A 20,012-nucleotide genomic window follows, 5' to 3' on the forward strand; every position below is an offset into this window, starting at 1 on the left:
GTGGTGATGCACGCTAGCAATCCCTGCTCCAAGATACTAAAGCTGGTAGATCTCTTGAGTTCTGAAGTTCTGAGTTGCAGTAAAGTTAAATCTGATCAAGCATCCATTAACAGCAATGTGGCAAGTTCTTGGAAATGGAGGTTGGGGCACCTGGAGGAGTGAGCTGACCCAGGCTAGAAATGGACATGTCAGAGCTTCTGTCTTTAATGATCCAGTCTAAAAGACCATACCCAACATAGAATCAAAGGAACATAGTTTTAGAGCTGGAAGGGTCCTTAGAATTCCATTCCCTCGATAAGGAAAGAAGGCCAAGAGAGATAGTCAGTCACTCAAGATCATGCAGCTCCTGATGCAATTGGTCCCCCACTGACACCCCCTTCCTTTCTAGCTTAGGCTAGTTTCCACAGAATGGAGGAGTATGGTCAAGCTTGTGACCTTGGGCTTGGGGCATTGTGACAATTTCAAGATAAAATCCTCCCTTGTTGGTCTTGTAGGACATCAACAATAAGAGGGAGGCAGTAAAGAAAAAAACCATTCATGCCTTCTCTATCTCTGGTGGGAAAGTCTGAGGCTGAGATGAACTTATTTATGTGAAAAAGAAAGCTGAGTAGAAAAGAACTGAATACATGACTATATATCTATCATATCTGAGGTAAACAGAGTCATCTTATGGATTTAGGTCTCTCAAGTCAATTCATAGTCTAATAAGTCTAATAATAGAACTAGGCTACTATAAATTCAGTCAGTAAGTTAGATTGCCTTGGATTGGTCTAATTAACTAGAAATCTGTATCTGAATTTATATCTTTGTATCCCATAGAGCACTTAGCATAGTGCTTTGTATATAGATGTTCAATAAATATTTATTGGATGAAGTTGCTGAATTCTGTTTTAGGCATTCTGAGTTTAACATATACCTCCAGTTATTTCAGTTGTGCCTGACTCTTGATGTCCCCATTTGGCAAAGATACAGGAGTGGTTTGCCATTTCCTTCTTCGGCTCATTTTACAGATAAAGAAACTGAAGCAGAGTTAAATGACTTGTCTAGGGTCATACAACTAGTGTCAGAAACCAGATATTAACTCAGGAAGTTTAGTCTTCCTGACCAGTTCTGACCCTCTATCCTCTGTACCACCTAGCCACCCAAAGATATAGTATTAACATGCTGAAAGACAGGCTGTTTGCACCAAGAATATAACCAAGGAGAGTGACCAAGAGTATTTTAGAGAAGAAACTTGCCCCCCAACACATCACCTCCTTGCTAACTCCTTAATATATCACCTCTTGTTTATTTGTATTAAATTAGATAAAGCGTTTTAAAAAAAAATACATGCTAGATACAATGCCAAGCTCTGGAGATACGAGAGAGAGAGAGAGAGAGGAGAGAGAGAGAGGAGCAGAGAGAGAGAGAGAGAGAGAGAGAGAGAGAGAGAGAGAGAGAGATGAGAGAGAGAGGAGAGAACATACTCTAAAGAAGTTTATATTTTAATATGAGAAGAAATCACACAAAGAAGTAGAAGAGGGGGCTTGCTTTGTTGTTTGTCCTTTGTTTCCTTCCTTCCTTCCTTCCTTCCTTCCTTCCTTCCTTCCTTCCTTCCTTCCTTCCTTCCTTCCTTCCTTCCTTCCTTCCTTCCTTCCTCCCTCCCTCCCTCCCTCCCTCCCTCTCTCTCTCTCTCTCTCTCTCTCTCTCTCTCTCTCTCTCTCTCTTTCTTTCTCTCTCTCTTTCTCTCTTTCTTTCTCTCTCTCTTTCTCTTTCTTTCTTTCTTTCTTTCTTTCTTTCTTTCTTTCTTTCTTTCTTTCTTTCTTTCTTTCTTTCTTTCTTTCTTTCTTTCTTTTCTTTCTTTCTTTCTTTCTTTCTTTCTTTCTTTCTTTCTTTCTTTCTTTCTTTCTTTTCTTTCTTTCTTTCTTTCTTTCTTTCTTTCTTCCTCTTTTTGTATTCCCAACATTTAGTACAGTGGCTGGTACATAGTAGGTGCTTAATAAATGTTTACTGGCTCATCAATAATAGAAGCATAGAATTTCTGTCTTCAAAAAATTTACAGCTGAATGCAGGGGTGGTGGTGGAATTCAGCACACAAAAGGGATTAAACTAGAAGGGGAGAAACAAAGGGACCCCACCATAGGGTATCGTAGGGGAAGTCAATGGTAGGGAAAGTCAGTTCAGCAGCAGTACTGCCTGGGCAGGATGGAGACATAGTTGGACTCTGCTTCCTCATTAAAATGGAAGTTTGTGGAAGGAACTAAACAATTGGAGGGAGAAGGCTCAAGGGGTGGGAAGATACTTCCAATGGGAGAACTAGCCAAGGGTACAGTGAGCTTACAGGATGAAAAGGTTTCTATATCATGTTAGAGAAAACCTTGTGGAAATGAGTCAGCACTATATCCTAGAAAAGAATGGAGAAGGATGTGATAATATAGCTAGCTTTCAGCAAGACTTTTAGTAAAATGGGTTATTTTGGATTTAAGGATAACCTTAAAAAAAGGTTATCCTTTCTGACAGGATGGAAATATGGGATGAATGATGATGAAATTCATTGGCTTCATGGTTCTTAGACTCTTTTAGTCAAGAGCACTGATTAATGGATTGAGATCTCTAATAATAGGATGCAAGCCTCTGTCCTTGTCACTAGTATGTGCCAATGTTTTTCTGTTAAAGGCTTAGCTATAGGCAGAGAAGGAGTGCTTATTACAGATGTGGATAATGCGAAACTGGTAAGGATTAGCCAATCTATAGAGTGATAAAATCATGATCTGAAAAAATCCTAACTGCTTGTGCTAAAGTTAACAAGATAAAATCCAGTAGGGTGAAACACCAAATCCTACACAGGTTAAAAAACAAAATGAAACAAAACAGATAGAAGAGATCTGACTGAACAGCACTTCATATGAAAAAGACCACTGGTTTTAATTAACTACTGATTCAGCATGAGCCAATAGCATGAAACAACTGCTTAAAAAGACTAATGCTTTCTGAGACTGTATTTATGAATGTAATGACCAGATCAAAGGGAATAAAAACCTCACTACTTTGGTCAGATCCCTGGAGCATCCCCAGAGGAATATGACTAAGATATGGAAACCAAATCACATTTAAACAGTTGAATGACCTGAGTTTTCAATCTGAGGAAAGAGAAGACTTCTGGGGATCAGAATAGTGCCAACATATATTTTAATGGCTATAACACTGAAGGAGGTAATGGTATTCTATATAGCTAGAACCAATAGGTTGAAATTATAGGAAAGGTTTTAGCTAAATGCCATGAAAAGAAGTTATAATACTAGACCTGTCCTTATATTAAATGGACTGTATTATAAAGGAATAGGTTATTCAGCAGCTGGATGGCTGCATTTCAGGGATACTATAAAGTGATTCCCATATTGAATGTGATTGAACTAGATGACCTCCAAACTTCCTTCCAGCTCTAATATCCTATGCTTTTATTATTCCTTCTCAGCAGAAAACCAAAAGCTTTGAAAGGCATGGATTAAAGAAGGCACACTGATCCTTCATAATACTGACATGCAGATTTGCATTTGTTCACACTCCCTCTTCTGACTTTCTGCCAGCCTTCTCTACTTTTTTTTCCACTCTTCTAATTCTTTCTTTTGCATATTGTAATTATAATATAAGAATTTTCTCCAAAGAATGAATGAAGCATTTGTTAAATGCTTACTATGTGCAAAGCACTATACTAAGTGCTAGGATACAAATAAAAAAGTAAGACAGCCCCTGCACTCAAGAAGCTCATGTTATATTTGGAGAGACAACACTTATGGAAGGTTTCAACTGCAAACCAGATAGAAAGGTCCTATGGTGCTAAGGGTATAGCAAAGCAGACTTATTTAATGCCCCCCATTTAAAGTCATTTTTACTCATAAAATAATCAGACTCTGATGTTGAACTATTTGGTAGAATCCTTTGACAAGGATTTTTGTGACAAGGACTTTTGTTTTCTGAATCTTCAGTAAGTATGGCTGTGGCATCTTCAGGAGCAGTTGCCAGACTGGATTTGCAAAAGGATGGCTTCCTAGAATTATGGCTGAGAGCAGACACTTGCCTAGAATCAATGCTACCCCTAAGGTTCTTGGATTCAAGTTCCTGTACTGACAGAAGGGAGATTGTGGTCAAGGTGATGTAGGTGGTTTGATTTGCTCAGCTCATGCTGCTGCCCATTTTTCTCTAAGGGTGTTTTGTTGCTTTAGCTAGACTGGCATACCTGCCATGTGTAGCAGTTGATCTGCAGTTGGAAGATATGGTTGGCTCCTTTTCCATAGGAGATGCTTCCCTGGATGATGGCTGGGAATGCTGGAGTAGAAGTAAGACTGGTGGTCTAGGAGGTGCTACTAATCCCAGGGCTCCTGTTTTCATCTATTAGTGACAGTTGGTTAGTAGCTGTTGCTGGTGGTGATGAAGAAGGTGGGTCTCTTCTCTACAAAGATTTCTCTCCTTAATGATGGCTATAAAGGCTGGTCTGAAAGCAGGCTTATAGCAGGAAGAACATTAAACAAGGAATTAGGATTCTTGGTTTGAGGCCATAATGAATTCTGTTATCTTGGGCACCTCATTTACTGCTCTAGACCTTTGTTTCCTCATCTGGTTTGACTAGATAATCTTTAAGGTGCTTTCCACATACAACTATTCATAAATATCTAGGAGTATCTATTAAAAACTTACTATTTGAAAATTCAGAACATGCTCTTCAGAAGAAAAAATAAACAAGAGAGTTTAAAATGTTATCTGTGTATATTTAGAGGACACTCTTCAATTATCATCTTGGATTAAATTAAGCTCTAGAAGCAGGAAGTAGAAAGAACTTTTAAATAAAAGCCTAAAGTATAGAATTGGCATAAAAATTCAGGCAGTGGACCAAAATCTGTACCTAGGATTAAATAAACATAGAATGAGAAGGTAGCTTAAAGTCAACTAGTTCATTAAAGTCAACCCATCATTTTCCTTATAAAGAAATGGAGGTCCAGAGAGGTTAAGTGTCTTGCTTAAGATCATGCCGAAAGTACATAGAAGAGCGAGGAACCCAAGTCTTCTGATTACAAAACCACCATAATTACCTAGAAAGGAAAATATATTTGAGCAATTGGAAGGAAAGTAATGATGAACAGATTACAACTGTAACAAGAGGGAAAGAAACATATCCATTCGCAATTCCATTGTCTTGAAACAAGTAAAACAAACCAAATTCAGAGGGTAGATTATAAAGGGAAGAATAAAAGGAAAGAAAATGAGAACTAGTGACATTGGTCTGGGTAAGGTGAAGAGAGGAGGGGTAGTAAAGTGGAAGTATATCACTTCAATTACAGTTCATTGTGTTGATCAGATTCTTTGTTCTTGCCACTCTCTTCATAAAGAGAAGTATGGGAGTGAAGAGAAGAATGATGGAGAGATATACATAATTAACCATCATAAGTGAGGATGGGAATGGGATGAACTCACACCTATAAAGGAAGAGGGTAGTTGATTAGAATTGCTTGTTCAAGTGATTGTCAAGAGGCACCATCTCCATGTAACTTTGAACTGTTTTTCTAGAAAGCTAATCAATGCTTCCCTGCCAACACCCCCCCCCCCCAGGCTTTTTATTTTACTAGAGTATTTTTGTTTGTTTTTTGGAGTCATTGAACTCAGTTTAGCCCATTTTCATTTTTAGGGATTTTGCTACTTGGGTATGGTTTCCATCTTCTGTTCTAAACCACTTATTCTACTTTTAACATTATTTTCCAAACAGAGTTATTTCACTTATAATTTTTCTGGTATATCAAGACAGAGTATTATGAACCTCAGAGTTGCCTGGGGCACCGAGAAGGTAAGTGATTGGTCTTTAACCCAACAGCTAACAAATGTTAGAGTCTGGTTACACTTATATTCTCATTTGTATTGTAGCTATTTGGTATACCTGTCTTCTGTCCCCAACTAGATTACAAACTCCTTGAGGGTAAGGAGTGTCTAATTCATCCTGTTATTACCTGGGGGCCTCATATCATGTCTTTAAACCAAGAAGCTTTTAATATTTGTTATTGATTTGAGTTCGGACCAGGCATTTTTCATAATCTCTTGGAACCACTAATAGCAACTAAATGGCTAAAAGACAAAGGGCAAGAGAGAAAGAAAAGCCAAAAAAGCATTGACCCTGAGGAAGGTGAACAATTAAACCCTGAAACAATGAGTAGTGGTAAGGTACATTTCTATTACAATCAGGTTTACAATCAGAGGACTTCATTTAGTGGCTGGCAAAATATGTGACAACGGACAATGAATGCCCTAAGAGTCCTGGAAAATTTATCTTCATTTTGAAAAATCATTTCAATCTTATTCCTTACTTAGTTGATTAAAACAAAACAAAACAAAACAAAACCGGCCAAAAAAAAAAAAACAAAAACAAAACCCAAACACTTTTTCTGTCTCGGTTTCAACGTGAAGTATATTTTGGGGTAACATTGGGGAGAAGGGGACGAGGAAGTAGGTGCTTGTAGGGGGAGGTCACTTGTTTGATGGTAAAATTGAGAAAGGAATCTTGCCAGGGAGGCCGATTCGCTTTCTGGACTGTCTCTATCCTCTTCCGTGGTTTCACCAAAAGATCTAGTTCTATACTCCAGGAAAGTTGGTCTTTCCCTCACTTTCCCAGACGGTTGGACACACATCCCTTGTCTTCTCTGATCTAGGTTTACAGATGAGATGATTTCATTAGCCTTATGTATCATTTGCTGCCTCTTTTCAGAGAAGAGCAGTGAATTGAAGATTAGCAGGTGTTTTTTTCTTCTCTGGCATTTTGTTGCCAGTAGAAGATTCGCGTCTCTGCTCTCGCCCAGGGGTTCCTGGTCAGGGTCTCCAGAGAGCCTGACTCCCTCTGTCCCCTTCCCTGGTATACTCCAGGTATCCTGGCCTCTTTTAGATCCTGGCACTCAACTCATCACCAAGTCCTGGGATATGTATGATTTGGGAGTGTAGAGGAAAAGGGTGGGGGAAGGCGGGGGCTCCCAGGTAATTATTGACAGACTTGCCCACTGAGGGAAGCGGAGGTGGGTGAGACTGCGGGGAAGACGTGAAGAGCGTGGAGGGGCGGGGAGGGAGGAAAGCTGGCGCAGAGATAAAGGGGTCCAGGCTGGGCGCGAGTACCTCACACTCGCGCTCCCCTGTCACCCCGCCCGTAACATGCGCCCTCACGTCTGGGCCGGGGCTGCCCCGCCATGGCTGGCTCTGCCCCTGCCAGTGCTGTGCCTGCTGTGCCTGCTGTGCCGCTGCTGCCTGCACGCTGAGCCTGGGGATGGCGTGAAGACTTGGGCTCGCTTCTCCCGCGCTCCATCACCCGAGGCCGCTGGGTTCCTCTACGACACCTTCCCCGACGGCTTCCTCTGGGCAGTGGGCAGCGCTGCCTACCAGACGGAAGGAGGCTGGAGGCAACACGGTAAGGGCGCCTCCATCTGGGACACCTTCACCCACCGCCCTGCTGCTCCCCCGAGGGACGGACAGCCCCAACTCCCAGTCCCGTCCAACTCCTGGTCAGCACAGCCATCTCTGCCACCGTTTCTGCCCCATCCCGCCACTGGGGACGTGGCCGGCGATAGTTATAACCACATCTTTCGCGACACCGAGGGGCTGCGACAACTCGGGGTCACTCACTACCGCTTCTCCATCTCATGGGCTCGCGTGCTGCCCAATGGTGGCGGCGTGGGCGCAGGGCCCCCCAACCTCGAGGGGCTGCGCTACTACCGACGCCTGCTGGAGCGGCTGCGCGAACTCCGCGTGGAGCCCGTGGTCACCCTCTACCACTGGGACCTGCCCCAGCGCCTGCAGGACATCTACGGAGGCTGGGCTAACCGCACCGTGGTGGACCTCTTCAGGGACTATGCAGAGCTCTGCTTCCGCCAATTTGGTGGCCAGGTCAAGTACTGGATCACCATAGACAACCCCTATGTGGTGGCTTGGCACGGCTATTCCACGGGGAGACTCGCTCCTGGTGTGCGGGGCAACAAGCGGCTCGGCTACCAAGTGGCCCACAACCTGCTCCTGGTGAGTCCCCCCCAGGGGAGATATCAGTCCAAGGAGGCTTTGCAGGACTGGGAGTGAGGGAATGGGGGATGGAGCAGGGGGAGAGATCTAGGGACCACTGACCTAGTGCTGGAAGGCACTTTAGAAGTCTTCTGGAGTAAACTTTTTTTGCTCAAGAGAAAACTGAGACCCAAAGCAGGGAGATTAACTGGCCCAAGTTCACTCAGCTAGTCAGTGAGTTGGAAAGGGGCTTTGATATAGAGAAGTAGGATATAAGAAGACAAGTATACCAGATGTTCCCATTTGAAAGAAAGACTAGAATAAAAAGTTGTGGAGTTGGACACCTGAGGTACAAAATTATTCATAGGATTATGAGTAAGGCCATCTTCATAAATGAGGAAAGTGAAGTAAAAAGGTCACAGAGATTAAACTCTAGCTAGCTGATAGTCTGTCTTTCCACTGTTCTAAACCCACTCTTTAGCAACCCAGACTGCACAAAACTGATACTAAATTGGAACAGAGAAGGGAAGTAGTGAAATGGATAAGAATAATTTCAACTCAGTATTTAAGCTGAAATAGATATAATAATAGTAGTAACAATAATAATAACAGCTGGCTTATATACTTCATTTTACTTTAGAGGTCAACTAATCCTGGTAGTCAAGGCTCATTAAAACGTTTAAAGTGCCTAGTAAAAGTGCCTTTGAGATCACCCTGAATTTGTGCATTGAGCATTGAGATGTGTTTGTCAGGCTTTTTGTTTTGTTTGGAGGTGGTGTTTGTTTTATACTTATTTAGTGATTGGAGAAGAAAGGAAAACCACAAGAGAAGTTTTTCAGAAGTCATGCAGATAACATCAGTAACCAGTCTTTCTTGTAGTTGGTGGTTGTGGGACATCTTAAATGTTGCCAATAAGTGCAGGATTCATTTACTTTTTTTTTAAACCCTTACCTTCCATCTTGGAATCAATTCTATATATTGGTTTCAAGGCAGAAGAGTGGTAAGGGCTAAGCAATGGGAGTTAAGTGACTTGTCCAGGGTCACATAGCTGGGAAGTGTCTGAGGTCAGGTTTGAACCTAGGACCTCCCATCTCTGGGCCTGACTCTCAATTCACTGAGCTATCCAGCTGCCCCTTCATTTACTCTTAGAGGAAAAAAAAATCACTCTAGTAAGTTTACTTGAGCATCCAATAAATAACAGTTTCAAAATGACATCTCTGAGTCAAATTGTACTTGAAAGTATCACCTGTGGCTGAGTAGCAGACCTACTTGAATTACCATTCCAAATACTTTTGGTTCAAAATCTCTTAGAAACTCTCCAAAAAAAAGGGTCAATATACACATTTTGTTTTAATTGTAATACAATTATTGATCATATACTTTTGTTTCTCTGCAGTGTCTTTGGTTTTGAAATCTTCCACAGTGAATGAAATAATTCATATCAATTTAATGCCTCATAAAATTAGTTTTACTAGTAAATGGCATAACATTTTGATATAAAAATGGTTTAAAAAGAGAAAATAGTCCCCATATAGAACAATGGTTGATAATGGGTTAAATATCATATTCTCTTTTTCTTCTTTGGTAACATTTAATCTTTGGTAACATTTAATCTTTGGTAGTAGGTTTGTGCTAAAAGGCTTCACCTCATAATCATATTAATTAGATGTGTAAAGTTTCTACAAATATAGTTATTGTAAAAAACTTGCATTTTATATATTTTTGAAAGTTGTTTAAATAGTTTTCATGTAAAACTTATGCTAAAAACTTCTTGTTTGACTTACTTTAGATATCTACACATTTGGACTAAATTCTAAATAAAGATAACAAATAAAAGCTTTATTATTCCAAATTTTGTTCAGAACCAAAAGTGAATCAATTAAAAAAATATAGCATTAGGATATCACAAAGTTGAAAAGATAATGTTTATAAATTACTTTATAAAGTGATGTTCAGATTTTAAATAATGGTAAAAGCAGCTCCTTAAAATTTGTTCCTCACAAATGGCACCTAACAATAAATAATATTGAATATGTTCATGTGTTTATTGAATTTTTCATATCTTTGTGCTCATTGTTTTTGCAATATCAGTTTATTGAAATGATTTACATAATTTTTTTGGTCTCTCCATGGACTACTTCAGCCAGAGAAAGAATGTGAGGATTACCTACATACCTTTCTGTTTCTGCTTGTCATGTTGGGGAAAAAGAAAAATAGAAACCACATTAAGCTCAATGAAGACTGCTTTTGATGAGATATCATTGAACAATATTATAATTAAATTACCAAATTCAGATCAGAATAAAAAATAGATACTGTCAAGTTTTAAAGATATAAGGACACTTGGAGTACCATACCTTGAGTAACCACACAGCTTTAGATAAGTGTCTTAGTCTGTATTTTTAAAGTGTCTTTGTTTCAGATTTATGGAAATATATTATCTTATTTGAAATTACTTACTGCTGATTCCATATATAAAATAAGGAATTTTTTCTGCATCATATGCATAATTATACCTTCTATATTTACAATCATCAAAAAGTCCTGAGTTCTTATGCACACTGATCAGTTCCCCCCTTTTATTAGCCTACTTACTATTTATGTTTGTGAGTCCTTTACACAGAAAAAAATTACCAAGTAACAACATACTGTATTAAAATAGTGGACTTTGTAACAAAAGGAAATTAGTAACAGATGAGCACCTGTTTTTGCTGATGTTGCAAATAGGATGTCAATGGCTATAAAATATTAACATTTTGAGTAGAGTTTGAAGTGTGGACATCTTGTTTTTTAAAGAACAAACTAACCAGTACATCTCAGAGAGTTGAAATATTCTAGTTATGTAATTTCTTTTCTGGGAGGATCTCCTCTAACAAAATTTAAATGGAAACAAAAATTTACTTTTGTGTCACAGACAATAATTGCAAGTGGCAATATATATTAGCCTTGTAAGATTCCATGATAGAATAATAGGTCTGAAGGAGAGCAAAGTATTATTTTTCCATTTATCTCTAAAGTGTGGGGAGGGATCAAAGAATCTTTCTTTTTCATGAGTAGAGATTGAATGTATGTTTTCCGGTATATATCAAAAGAAGAATTTTAAAAGTTTGCTAAAAAACACAAATTCCAAAGAATACAGGACAATTAAAAGCAACATGGAAAGAACAGATGATTTTTCCCCCGCTAGCTACTTTTTATTATTTAGACTTGGATCGGGGAGGTAGATAGTGGATTATAATGGATAGTGAACTGCCCTTGAACCAAGAGGTTTTGGGGTTCAAACACTGTAGAAGGTCTATACTGCTAATCCTCTAGAATTGTTAAATTACAGAAAAGGTGCTGATCTGGATTGTTAGAAGAAATTTCCTCACTAGGAGTTCATTGAAGCAATGAAATCACATGATCAGTTCCTATCTTTTAATACTGGATGAATGGATTTTATACTTTGGGCATGTAAAGTACAGTAATCTTATTTTGATTCTGCCCTATTTGGATTGCTGACATGTTTTAATTTAAACTTTTAATGTGTTATTGTTTAGTTATTTCAGTTGTCTAACTCTTCATGACCTCATTTGGGGTTTTCTTGGCAAAGACACTGGAGTGGTTGGCTATTTCTTTCAAAAGCTCATTTGAGAGATGAAGAAATTGAGGCAAACAGGGTTAAATGACTTGCCCAGGTTACACAGCTAGTAAGCATCTGAGGCTAGCTTTGAACTCACAAAGATGAGTTTTCCTGACTCTAATCCTAGCACTCTATCCACTTGGCCAGTTAACTGCCCTACAAAGTTTCAATTAACATTTTGATGATGAGTCCTTTAAAAACATAAACTCTTATTAATTATCTTCACATTGTTTACTTTATGATTGATTTAATAAGCCAAAATTTTCTATCTTCTATAAATTAGTTTAAACTTCTAAATATTATTATAGATCTCCTAAAAAACTTTAAACCCTTCTTTTCTGTATTAGAAGCAAATATTGATTCTAAGGCAGAGTAGGCAATTGGGGTTAAGTGACTTGCCTAGGATCATCCAGCTAAGCCAAGTCTGAGGCCATATTTCACCAGGACCAGCTCTTTATCTACTGAACCACCTCGCTGCCTCTCTCCTAAAAATTTTAATATCTTCTTATCCTTCAAGTATGGAATGTAAAGCTAGCCATTACTATATCAACTCTTTTTAAAGTAGCATTGTTTCATTCATTGTATTTGCATTTCTAGTGCCTGGCACAAAGTATATGCTTAATAAATACTCAATTGAAATCTGACTTTTGGTAAGTAGAGGTAGTGTTTCTTCTGACCACTATGAACAAAAATTAATTATTTCCCATTTTAAGGGTTTTGTTAGGTGACGTACAAATAAAAGTCTTGATCTTAGACTTTTGAATATGCTGTTTAGTTAAATATATGACCCATTGCTTTAAGAACAAATGTTCTCAACTTTGTTTGTGTCATGGACCCCTTTGGCAGTCTGCAGATGCCTATAGACCATTTCCCAGGATAATATTTTAAATGAATAAAATAAATAAATGGAATTACAAAGTGTAAAAAATGAATAAATTCTCAAATAAATATTGTTATGAAAACATTAAAGCCAAATATCTGATATAATAATGTACATTACTAATTCATTAATTAATAAAGACATTAAAATGTAGGCAAGTTAAAAGACCTATTATATATAGTATTTTTGGAGTAGTGAAGAGTATATAAATGATATTTCAATATAGTTGCCACATCTATAATGTGATATAAAAAATCTGATTTCTATTGCACAATTTCTATTTTTTTTTTAAACCCTTACCTTCCATCTTGGAGTTAATACCATGTATTGGCTCCAAGGCAGAAGAGTGGTAAGGGTTGGCAATGAGGGTCAAGTGACTTGTCCAGGGTCACATAGCTGGGAAGTGTCTGAGGCCAGATTTGAACCTAGAACCTCCCAACTCTAGGACTGACTCTCAATCCACTGAGCTACCCAGCTGCCCCCCACAATTTCTATTTCTAAGTCATAGATACTACCAATATTTCTGTGGTTTGTTGCCCACTTTTAAAATGGAAAGAAATACTAAATTCCAAATAGAGGTTAGTGAAACAAAGAAGTTATCTTTTTTTTCTATCCTAGATCATAGATTCATTGCAACCTTTCTAAGGACTCCTAGGAGGCTGGGGATTCCAGCTTAAGTCCCTCTGCTGTAGAAGCTTAAATCATGTATCCACGAAGCCATTGCATTAGACTGTGGAACAGCTAATAGGATAATTTTGATTCTGTATGTGATTGTGAAACAATTTGCATTGATTGTTAAGATGACTACAGAGACTAGAGCAGAGCTGTAATCTGTTTATTTTGTGAAGGGACACATTCAATCTTCACTATAATAACCACATTAATTACCATTTGCAATTTGCTTCTTGCTCCAATTATTCTACATTATTGATTGTTTTCAGTTTGTGGATTTGTTTTGTTTTATTTTTTTCTGAATTAGTTTTAGCCAATCTACACTTCGGATTTGGGGTTTTAATTTTTCATTTCTAGGTGCCACTGCCCTACTAGGTCTTATATTGACATTCCTCTAATTTATATTTTATCTTATCTTTTGAGGGGTAGTATGGCATAGTAGACAGATGATAAACTTGGAGGTAGGAATAGCTGCATTCAAACCCTCCCTCTGACATTTAACAAACAAAAATCACCATAGAGTCTCTTCATTTTTTGTGAATGCCTCAGGCTACTTTAAATATTGGAGTATTATAGTAAGAATTTCAGTACCCAAGAGTTCTCAATTTTGATGAACGCACAAGTCTGGAAGAAAACCAAAGCAAAATAAAATATAACAAAAATTTATTTTAACATTGTTTGGCAAAATATTACAATCCTCACCAACTAGAAGATTTGTGGGCTGAGTGTGACTTTCAGTCTCTAATAAAGAGAAAACCAAGTCAAACACATAATCTTGCAGAATTTGGTTTTATCATTTTAATTTCAAAACTAAAATTGCTTGGTTTAATCACATCTAAATTATGTCACCATGTCTGAAAACCTACTACTCCTTCGACATAATGTTCTTGGGTAATTCAGTATGATTGATAGCTCTAAGAGAAGCTTGATTATGAAGACTCATGGTATCCAATTCATAATTCTGAGTGCCACTAACTAGAGTTGGGATAATTCATTTCCATGGCTTGAGTAGTGTTTGAAAATTATCTTTCCTTCTATTAGAAGTTTTCAAAGTAAATGTACATGATTGATTTGCAATAAAGTAAATATCTACATATTGTGAGGAATGGGATTTCCTAGCATTAAAATTATGTGCATTTATAAAAATAACACTTAATAAGGGTCTTTGGTTTTATTATTATTTCCTTTTTCCCTATTTATCACCTAATCCTACTGGTGACTCTGCCACAATCACTGGGCTTACCTCTGAAAACTGAGGAACTACCTAGGAGTAATGGGATTAACTTGGTTTTCTTCTTAAATTCATCAAATATTGACAATGTCCTCCATAACACTTCATGTTAAACCAGGGGTAGGTTTCTATTCTCATGGTCTATAGTACTATTCAGGCTCATTTAATTGGCGTGTTTGGGTTCTAGAGTTTCTTTTTCAATGTGACTAGGGCAGCAAGGTGGTACAGTGGACAGAGATCCAGGCCTGAAGTCAGGTAGACTCATCTTCCTGAATTCAAATCTGGCTTGAGACAATTACTAGCTGTGTGACCTTGGGCAAATCACTTAGCCCTTTGCCTCAGTTTCTTGATATTTAAAAAGGAGTTGGAAAAAGAAATGGCAAAATACTTCAGTGCCTTTGTCAAGAAAATCCCAAATAAACTTATGAAGATTCAGACATGACTGAAATGATTGAACAACAACATTTTGTCTTCATTTTTTAAGAAGTCATGAGTAATTTTAAAAAATGAAATGAACCATGTAAATACTCTAGCAGTGATTTTTATCCCATTTAATGGAAATGATGATTTCTTTTAGTCAGGATTTTTAAAAAAGTCATAACAGAAACTTGGGAGTGGGCAAGAATATATTTTTGGGAAGAACAAAAAGGGGAAATGAAGATGAACCATCTGAATATATATTAACATTGAGACACTCTGAGATTCCTTAATACACTTTGAATTAAACTCTCATTCTGTAAAGGCACAAAATAAGAGCTAGAAGTATAGTATTTATAGCCTTTGAGTCTTTTATCCAAAATATGCTAAACAAAACAATTTCTAGTGTGCAGCCAAAGAACATATATGGCTAGAAATTGGTTCCCATTGATTTCTCCATTCCCCTTCCCCCCCACTTTAAATTTTACATCTGCAAAGATGGGAGGTGGAGTCAAGATGGCAGTTTAGAGATAGCAACAGCTCAGACCTCCATAAACCATTCCTCACTGATCAAAAACACGATGCTGCAAGGAGACTGAAAACCAAATCTAACAACATGACAGAAGTAGGGAGCCCTCCTCCTGGACCCAATTTAAAAGGTAAACTCCCCCAAAAACCTGAACTCTAGAACATGTGGGTTTAAGGTGAAGGAAGAAGAAAGGTCACAGGACCCCTCCCCTACCTACAGCACTGAGTCTCTAGTGGTGGATGGAATCTCTGGGTGGGTAAGGTCACTAGTCCAGAGGGAGTACCTTGCTGGCAAAGCTGTGCCAGGCTCAGGGCATAGAACACAGGTGGCATAGAGGCAAGTGGAGGAAAAGCAGAGAGGAGGCAGACAAGTCACAGCTGAAATGCTCCATCTTGCCCCCTCTCCCCATTCTGGAGGTTTTGGCCTCAGGGCACATCCAGATTTGCAGATCAAGTCCTCTTCCCTGACTCAATCTCATCAATAGGACAGATAAGAAGCCTTCAGAGGGCAGGGAAGCTGAAGCTCCAACTCCCCCACCCACAGACTGATCTGAGAGCTTTGTTGACTAAGGTCCAAGGGGAAAGGCAGCAACAAACTACAGGCAACAACCTTGACAACAGGGTGGGAAGCCCAGCTCCTTTTCAGTTTCTGCTGTCAGCTGGGGAAGATCTTACTAACCTGATCAAACAGCAGAACAGAGAAGAAGCCCCCTCAGGGCAGAACAGCCCAAACCCACAGTTCCAGCACATAATGAGAGGAGCAAGACTACAGGCAGCTACAGCGGGGAAAGAAGGGGGAAATATGAGTAAACAACAAAAAAGAAATTACAATCAACAGCTTCTATCCAGGCAATGACCAAAGAACAAATGAAACAGAGGAGGATCAAGGAACACTAAGCAAAAACAGAAACTCCAATGAATTGGACATAGACTTTGGAAGAACTCAAAATACAATTCAAAAAACAATTAAGAGAGACTGAACACAACTAGGAAAAGAACTTAAAAGGCAAAATAAATAATCTGGAAACAGAAAATAGTGTCTTGAAAGCCAAAATTAATCAGCTTGAAAATGAGGCAAAGGAGATAAAAAATCAGAAGGAGAGGATGACTAAAAAGCCAGATATGAAATTAAGTCTTTAAAAACTGGAGTCCAACAACTAGAAGCAAATGACTTCACAAGGTAGCAGGAAACTATAAAACAAAATCAAAAGAATGAAAAAATTGAGGAAAATATGAAACAACTCATCCACAAAATGGAAGATTTAGAAAACAGGTCGAGAAGAGCAACGTAAGAATCATTGCTCTACTAGAAGATCATGACAAAAGAAAAAGGCTGAACTTTATTCTATAGGAAATTATCCAAGAAAACTGCCCCAACATTCTAGAGCAAGAGGGAAAAGTGGAGATTGAAAGAATCCACATATCACCTCCTATACTTAATCCCTAACTGACAATACCCAGGAATGTTATAGCCAAATTCAAGAATTACCAGACCAAGGGAATAATATTACAAGCTTCTAAGAAGAAGTCATTCAGATACCATGGGACTACAGTTAGGATAGCACAGGATCTTGCTGCATCTACACTGAAGGACCAACAGGCATGGAATATGATATTCTAGAAAGTAAGGGAACTAGGTTTACAACCAAGAATTAACTATCCAGCAAAACTGACTATATTCTTACAGAGGAAAGTATGGTAATTTAATAAAAATAGAAGTATTCCAAGTATTTGTAAAGAAAAGACTGGAATTGAACAGAAAATTTGATGCCCAAACATAGAACTCAAGAGAATCATCAAAAGGTAATGAAGAAAGGGGAAAAAATAAACAAAATCCCTTTTTTAAGGGACCTAATAAGTTAAAGTGATATGTATGCCTACAAGAAAAGAGGATATTGGTAATTCTTTAAAAAAATTGTTATTATCACCGGGGTAGCTAGAAGAATTATACTTAGAGGGAACAGTGACAAACTGTATAGGATGAAATTCCAGGACATAAATATTGTGTGTGTGTGTGTGTGTGTGTGTGTGTATAATTAGAAGGGAAAAGAGGTTAATACTAAGAGAAATGGGAAAAGAAACAAAAGGGGGTAAATTTATATGTCACAAAGAAGCTCATGGTGGGAGTAGGGTAGAACACCAATACACTGGAAGGGTAAAGACGTTGGAGACAGGAAATACTTAATTCTTACATGCATTGAAATTGACTCAAAGAGGGAAGAATATCCATTGGGGCAGAGAATTGATTTGTTCCCTATAGAGAAGTAGAAGGGTAACAAATGGACTGGTGGGGAGGGAAGCAATACAAGGAAAATACAATACAATACAATACAAGCAAAATCTATTAGGAATTAACTGATAAAAAAGAAGGCAGGCATCTCAATGATGATATCATACAAAGCCAAAGTAAAAATAGATCTAGTTAAAAGAGATAGGGAAGGTAATTACATCCTGATAAAAGGCAGTATAGACAATGAGAAAATATCAGTACTCAACATGTATGTACCAAATGACATATTATCCAAATTTCTAAAGGAGAAACTAGAGGAACTCAAGGAAGAAATGGATAGAAAAACTATACTAGTGGGAGTCCTGAACCTTCCTCTATCAGAACTAGAGAAATCAAACCAAAAAATAAATAAGAAAGAGATAAGAGAAGTGAATGGAATCTTAGAAAAATTAGAGTTAGTAGATATGTGGAGAAAAAGAAATAGGGACAAAAAGGAATACACCTTCTTTTCAGCAGCATATGGTACATTCACAAAGATTGACCATGTACTGGGGCATAAAAACATTGCAAACAAGTGCCAAAGAGCAGAAATAATAAATGCAACTTTTTCAGATCACAATGTAATAAAAATAATAATTAGTAAGGGTACATAGAGAGTCAAATCAAAGGTTAATTGGAAATTAAATAATATGAGTCTCCAAAATCAGTTAAAGAACAAATCATAGAAACAATAATTTCCTTGAAGAAAATGACAATGATGAGACATCCTTTCAAAATCCATGGGATGCAGCCAAAGCAGTACATAGGGGGGAAATTTATATCCTTGAGTTCATATATTAATAAATTACTGAGGGCAGAGGTCAATGAATTGGGCTTGCAAATTAAAAAACTAGACAGTGAACAAATTGAAAATTATCAGATGAAAACTAAATTAGAGATTATAATAATTAAAGGAGAAATTAATAAAATTGAAAGTCAAAGAACTATTGATTTAATAAATAAGACTAGAAGCTGGTACCTGGAAAAAAACAAATAAAATTGATGAAGTATCGCTCAATCTACTTTAAAAAAGGAAAAAAGAAAACCAAATCAACAGTATCAAAGATGAAAAGGGAGACCTCACCTCTAATGAAGAGGAAATTAAGGCAATCATTAAAAACAATTATTCCCAATTATATGGCAATAAATATGGCAATCTAGGTGATATGAATATTTAAAAATATATAAATTGCCTATGTTAACAGAAGAATAAATAGAATACCTGAAAAATCCTATATCAGAAAAAGAAATTGAACAAGTCATCAAAGAACTCCCTAAGAAAAAATCCCCAGGACCTGATGGATTCACAAATGAATTCTATCAAATATTCAAAGAACAACTAATCCCAATATTATACAAATTATTTGACAGAATAAGCAAGAAGGAGTTCTACTAAACTCCTTTTATGACACAAATATGGTACTGATCCCAAAGCCAGGCAGGTCAAAAACAGAAAAAGAAAACCATAGAACAATCTCCTTAATGAACAGAGATGAAAAAATCTTAAATAGAATATTAGCAAAAAGATTGCAGCAAGTGATCTTATTCATTATAATAAGGTGGGATTTATACCAGGAATGCAAGGATAGTTCAATATTAGGGAAAATCTTCATATAATTGAACATATCAACCAGCAAACCAACAAAAATCACACGATTATATCAATAGATGCAGAAAAAGCCTTTGACAAAATACAACACTCATTCCTATTGAAAACATGAGAAAGTATAAGAATAGAAAGTCCTTCCTAAAAAAATAATTAAAAAGTATGTCTAAAACATCAGCAAACATCATCTGCAATGGGGATAAACTAGAAGCCTTCCCGACAAAATCAGGAGTGAAACAAGGATGTCCATTTAACATGGTACTAGAAACACTAGCAGAAGCAATTAGAGAAGAAAAAGAAATTTGAAGGTATTAAAATTGGCAGTGAGGAGACCAAGCTCTCACTCTTTGCAGATGATATGATGGTCTCCTTAAAGAATCCTAGAGAATCAACTAAAAAGCTAGTGGAAATAATCAACAACTTTAGCAAAGTTGCAGGATACAAAATAAACCCACATAAGTCATCAGCATTTCTATATATCTCCAACACATCTCAGCAGCAGGAATTAGAAAGAGAAATTCAATTTAAAATCACCCTAGACAATATAAAATACTTAGGAATCTATCTGCCAAGACAAACATAGGAACTATATGAAGACAACTACAAAACACTTTCCACACTATTAAAACTAGATCTAAACAATTGTAAAAACATTAACTGCTCATGAGTAAGACGAGCTAACATAATAAAAATGACCATCCTACCCAAACTTATCTACTTATTTAGTGCCATATCCATCGATCTACCAAAAAACTTTTTTACTGAATTAGAAAAAAACCATAACGAAGT

The 20,012-nt window shown here is 37.4% G+C and overlaps 1 protein-coding gene across 1 annotated transcript in view; it reads left to right on the plus strand.

Moving 5' to 3' along the window:
- Nucleotides 1-7,017: 7,017 nt before the first annotated feature.
- Nucleotides 7,018-20,012, plus strand: part of KL (klotho) — a 57,361-nt gene continuing 44,366 nt past the window's right edge. The window contains exon 1 of the mRNA XM_007495313.2: nt 7,018-8,019. Coding sequence (XP_007495375.2) covers nt 7,162-8,019 — 858 coding nt within the window. The 5' untranslated portion in view covers nt 7,018-7,161. The remainder of the gene's footprint in view (nt 8,020-20,012) is intronic.

Source organism: Monodelphis domestica, chromosome 4, assembly GCF_027887165.1.
Source record: "Monodelphis domestica isolate mMonDom1 chromosome 4, mMonDom1.pri, whole genome shotgun sequence".
NCBI classification, from domain to species: domain Eukaryota; kingdom Metazoa; phylum Chordata; class Mammalia; order Didelphimorphia; family Didelphidae; genus Monodelphis; species Monodelphis domestica.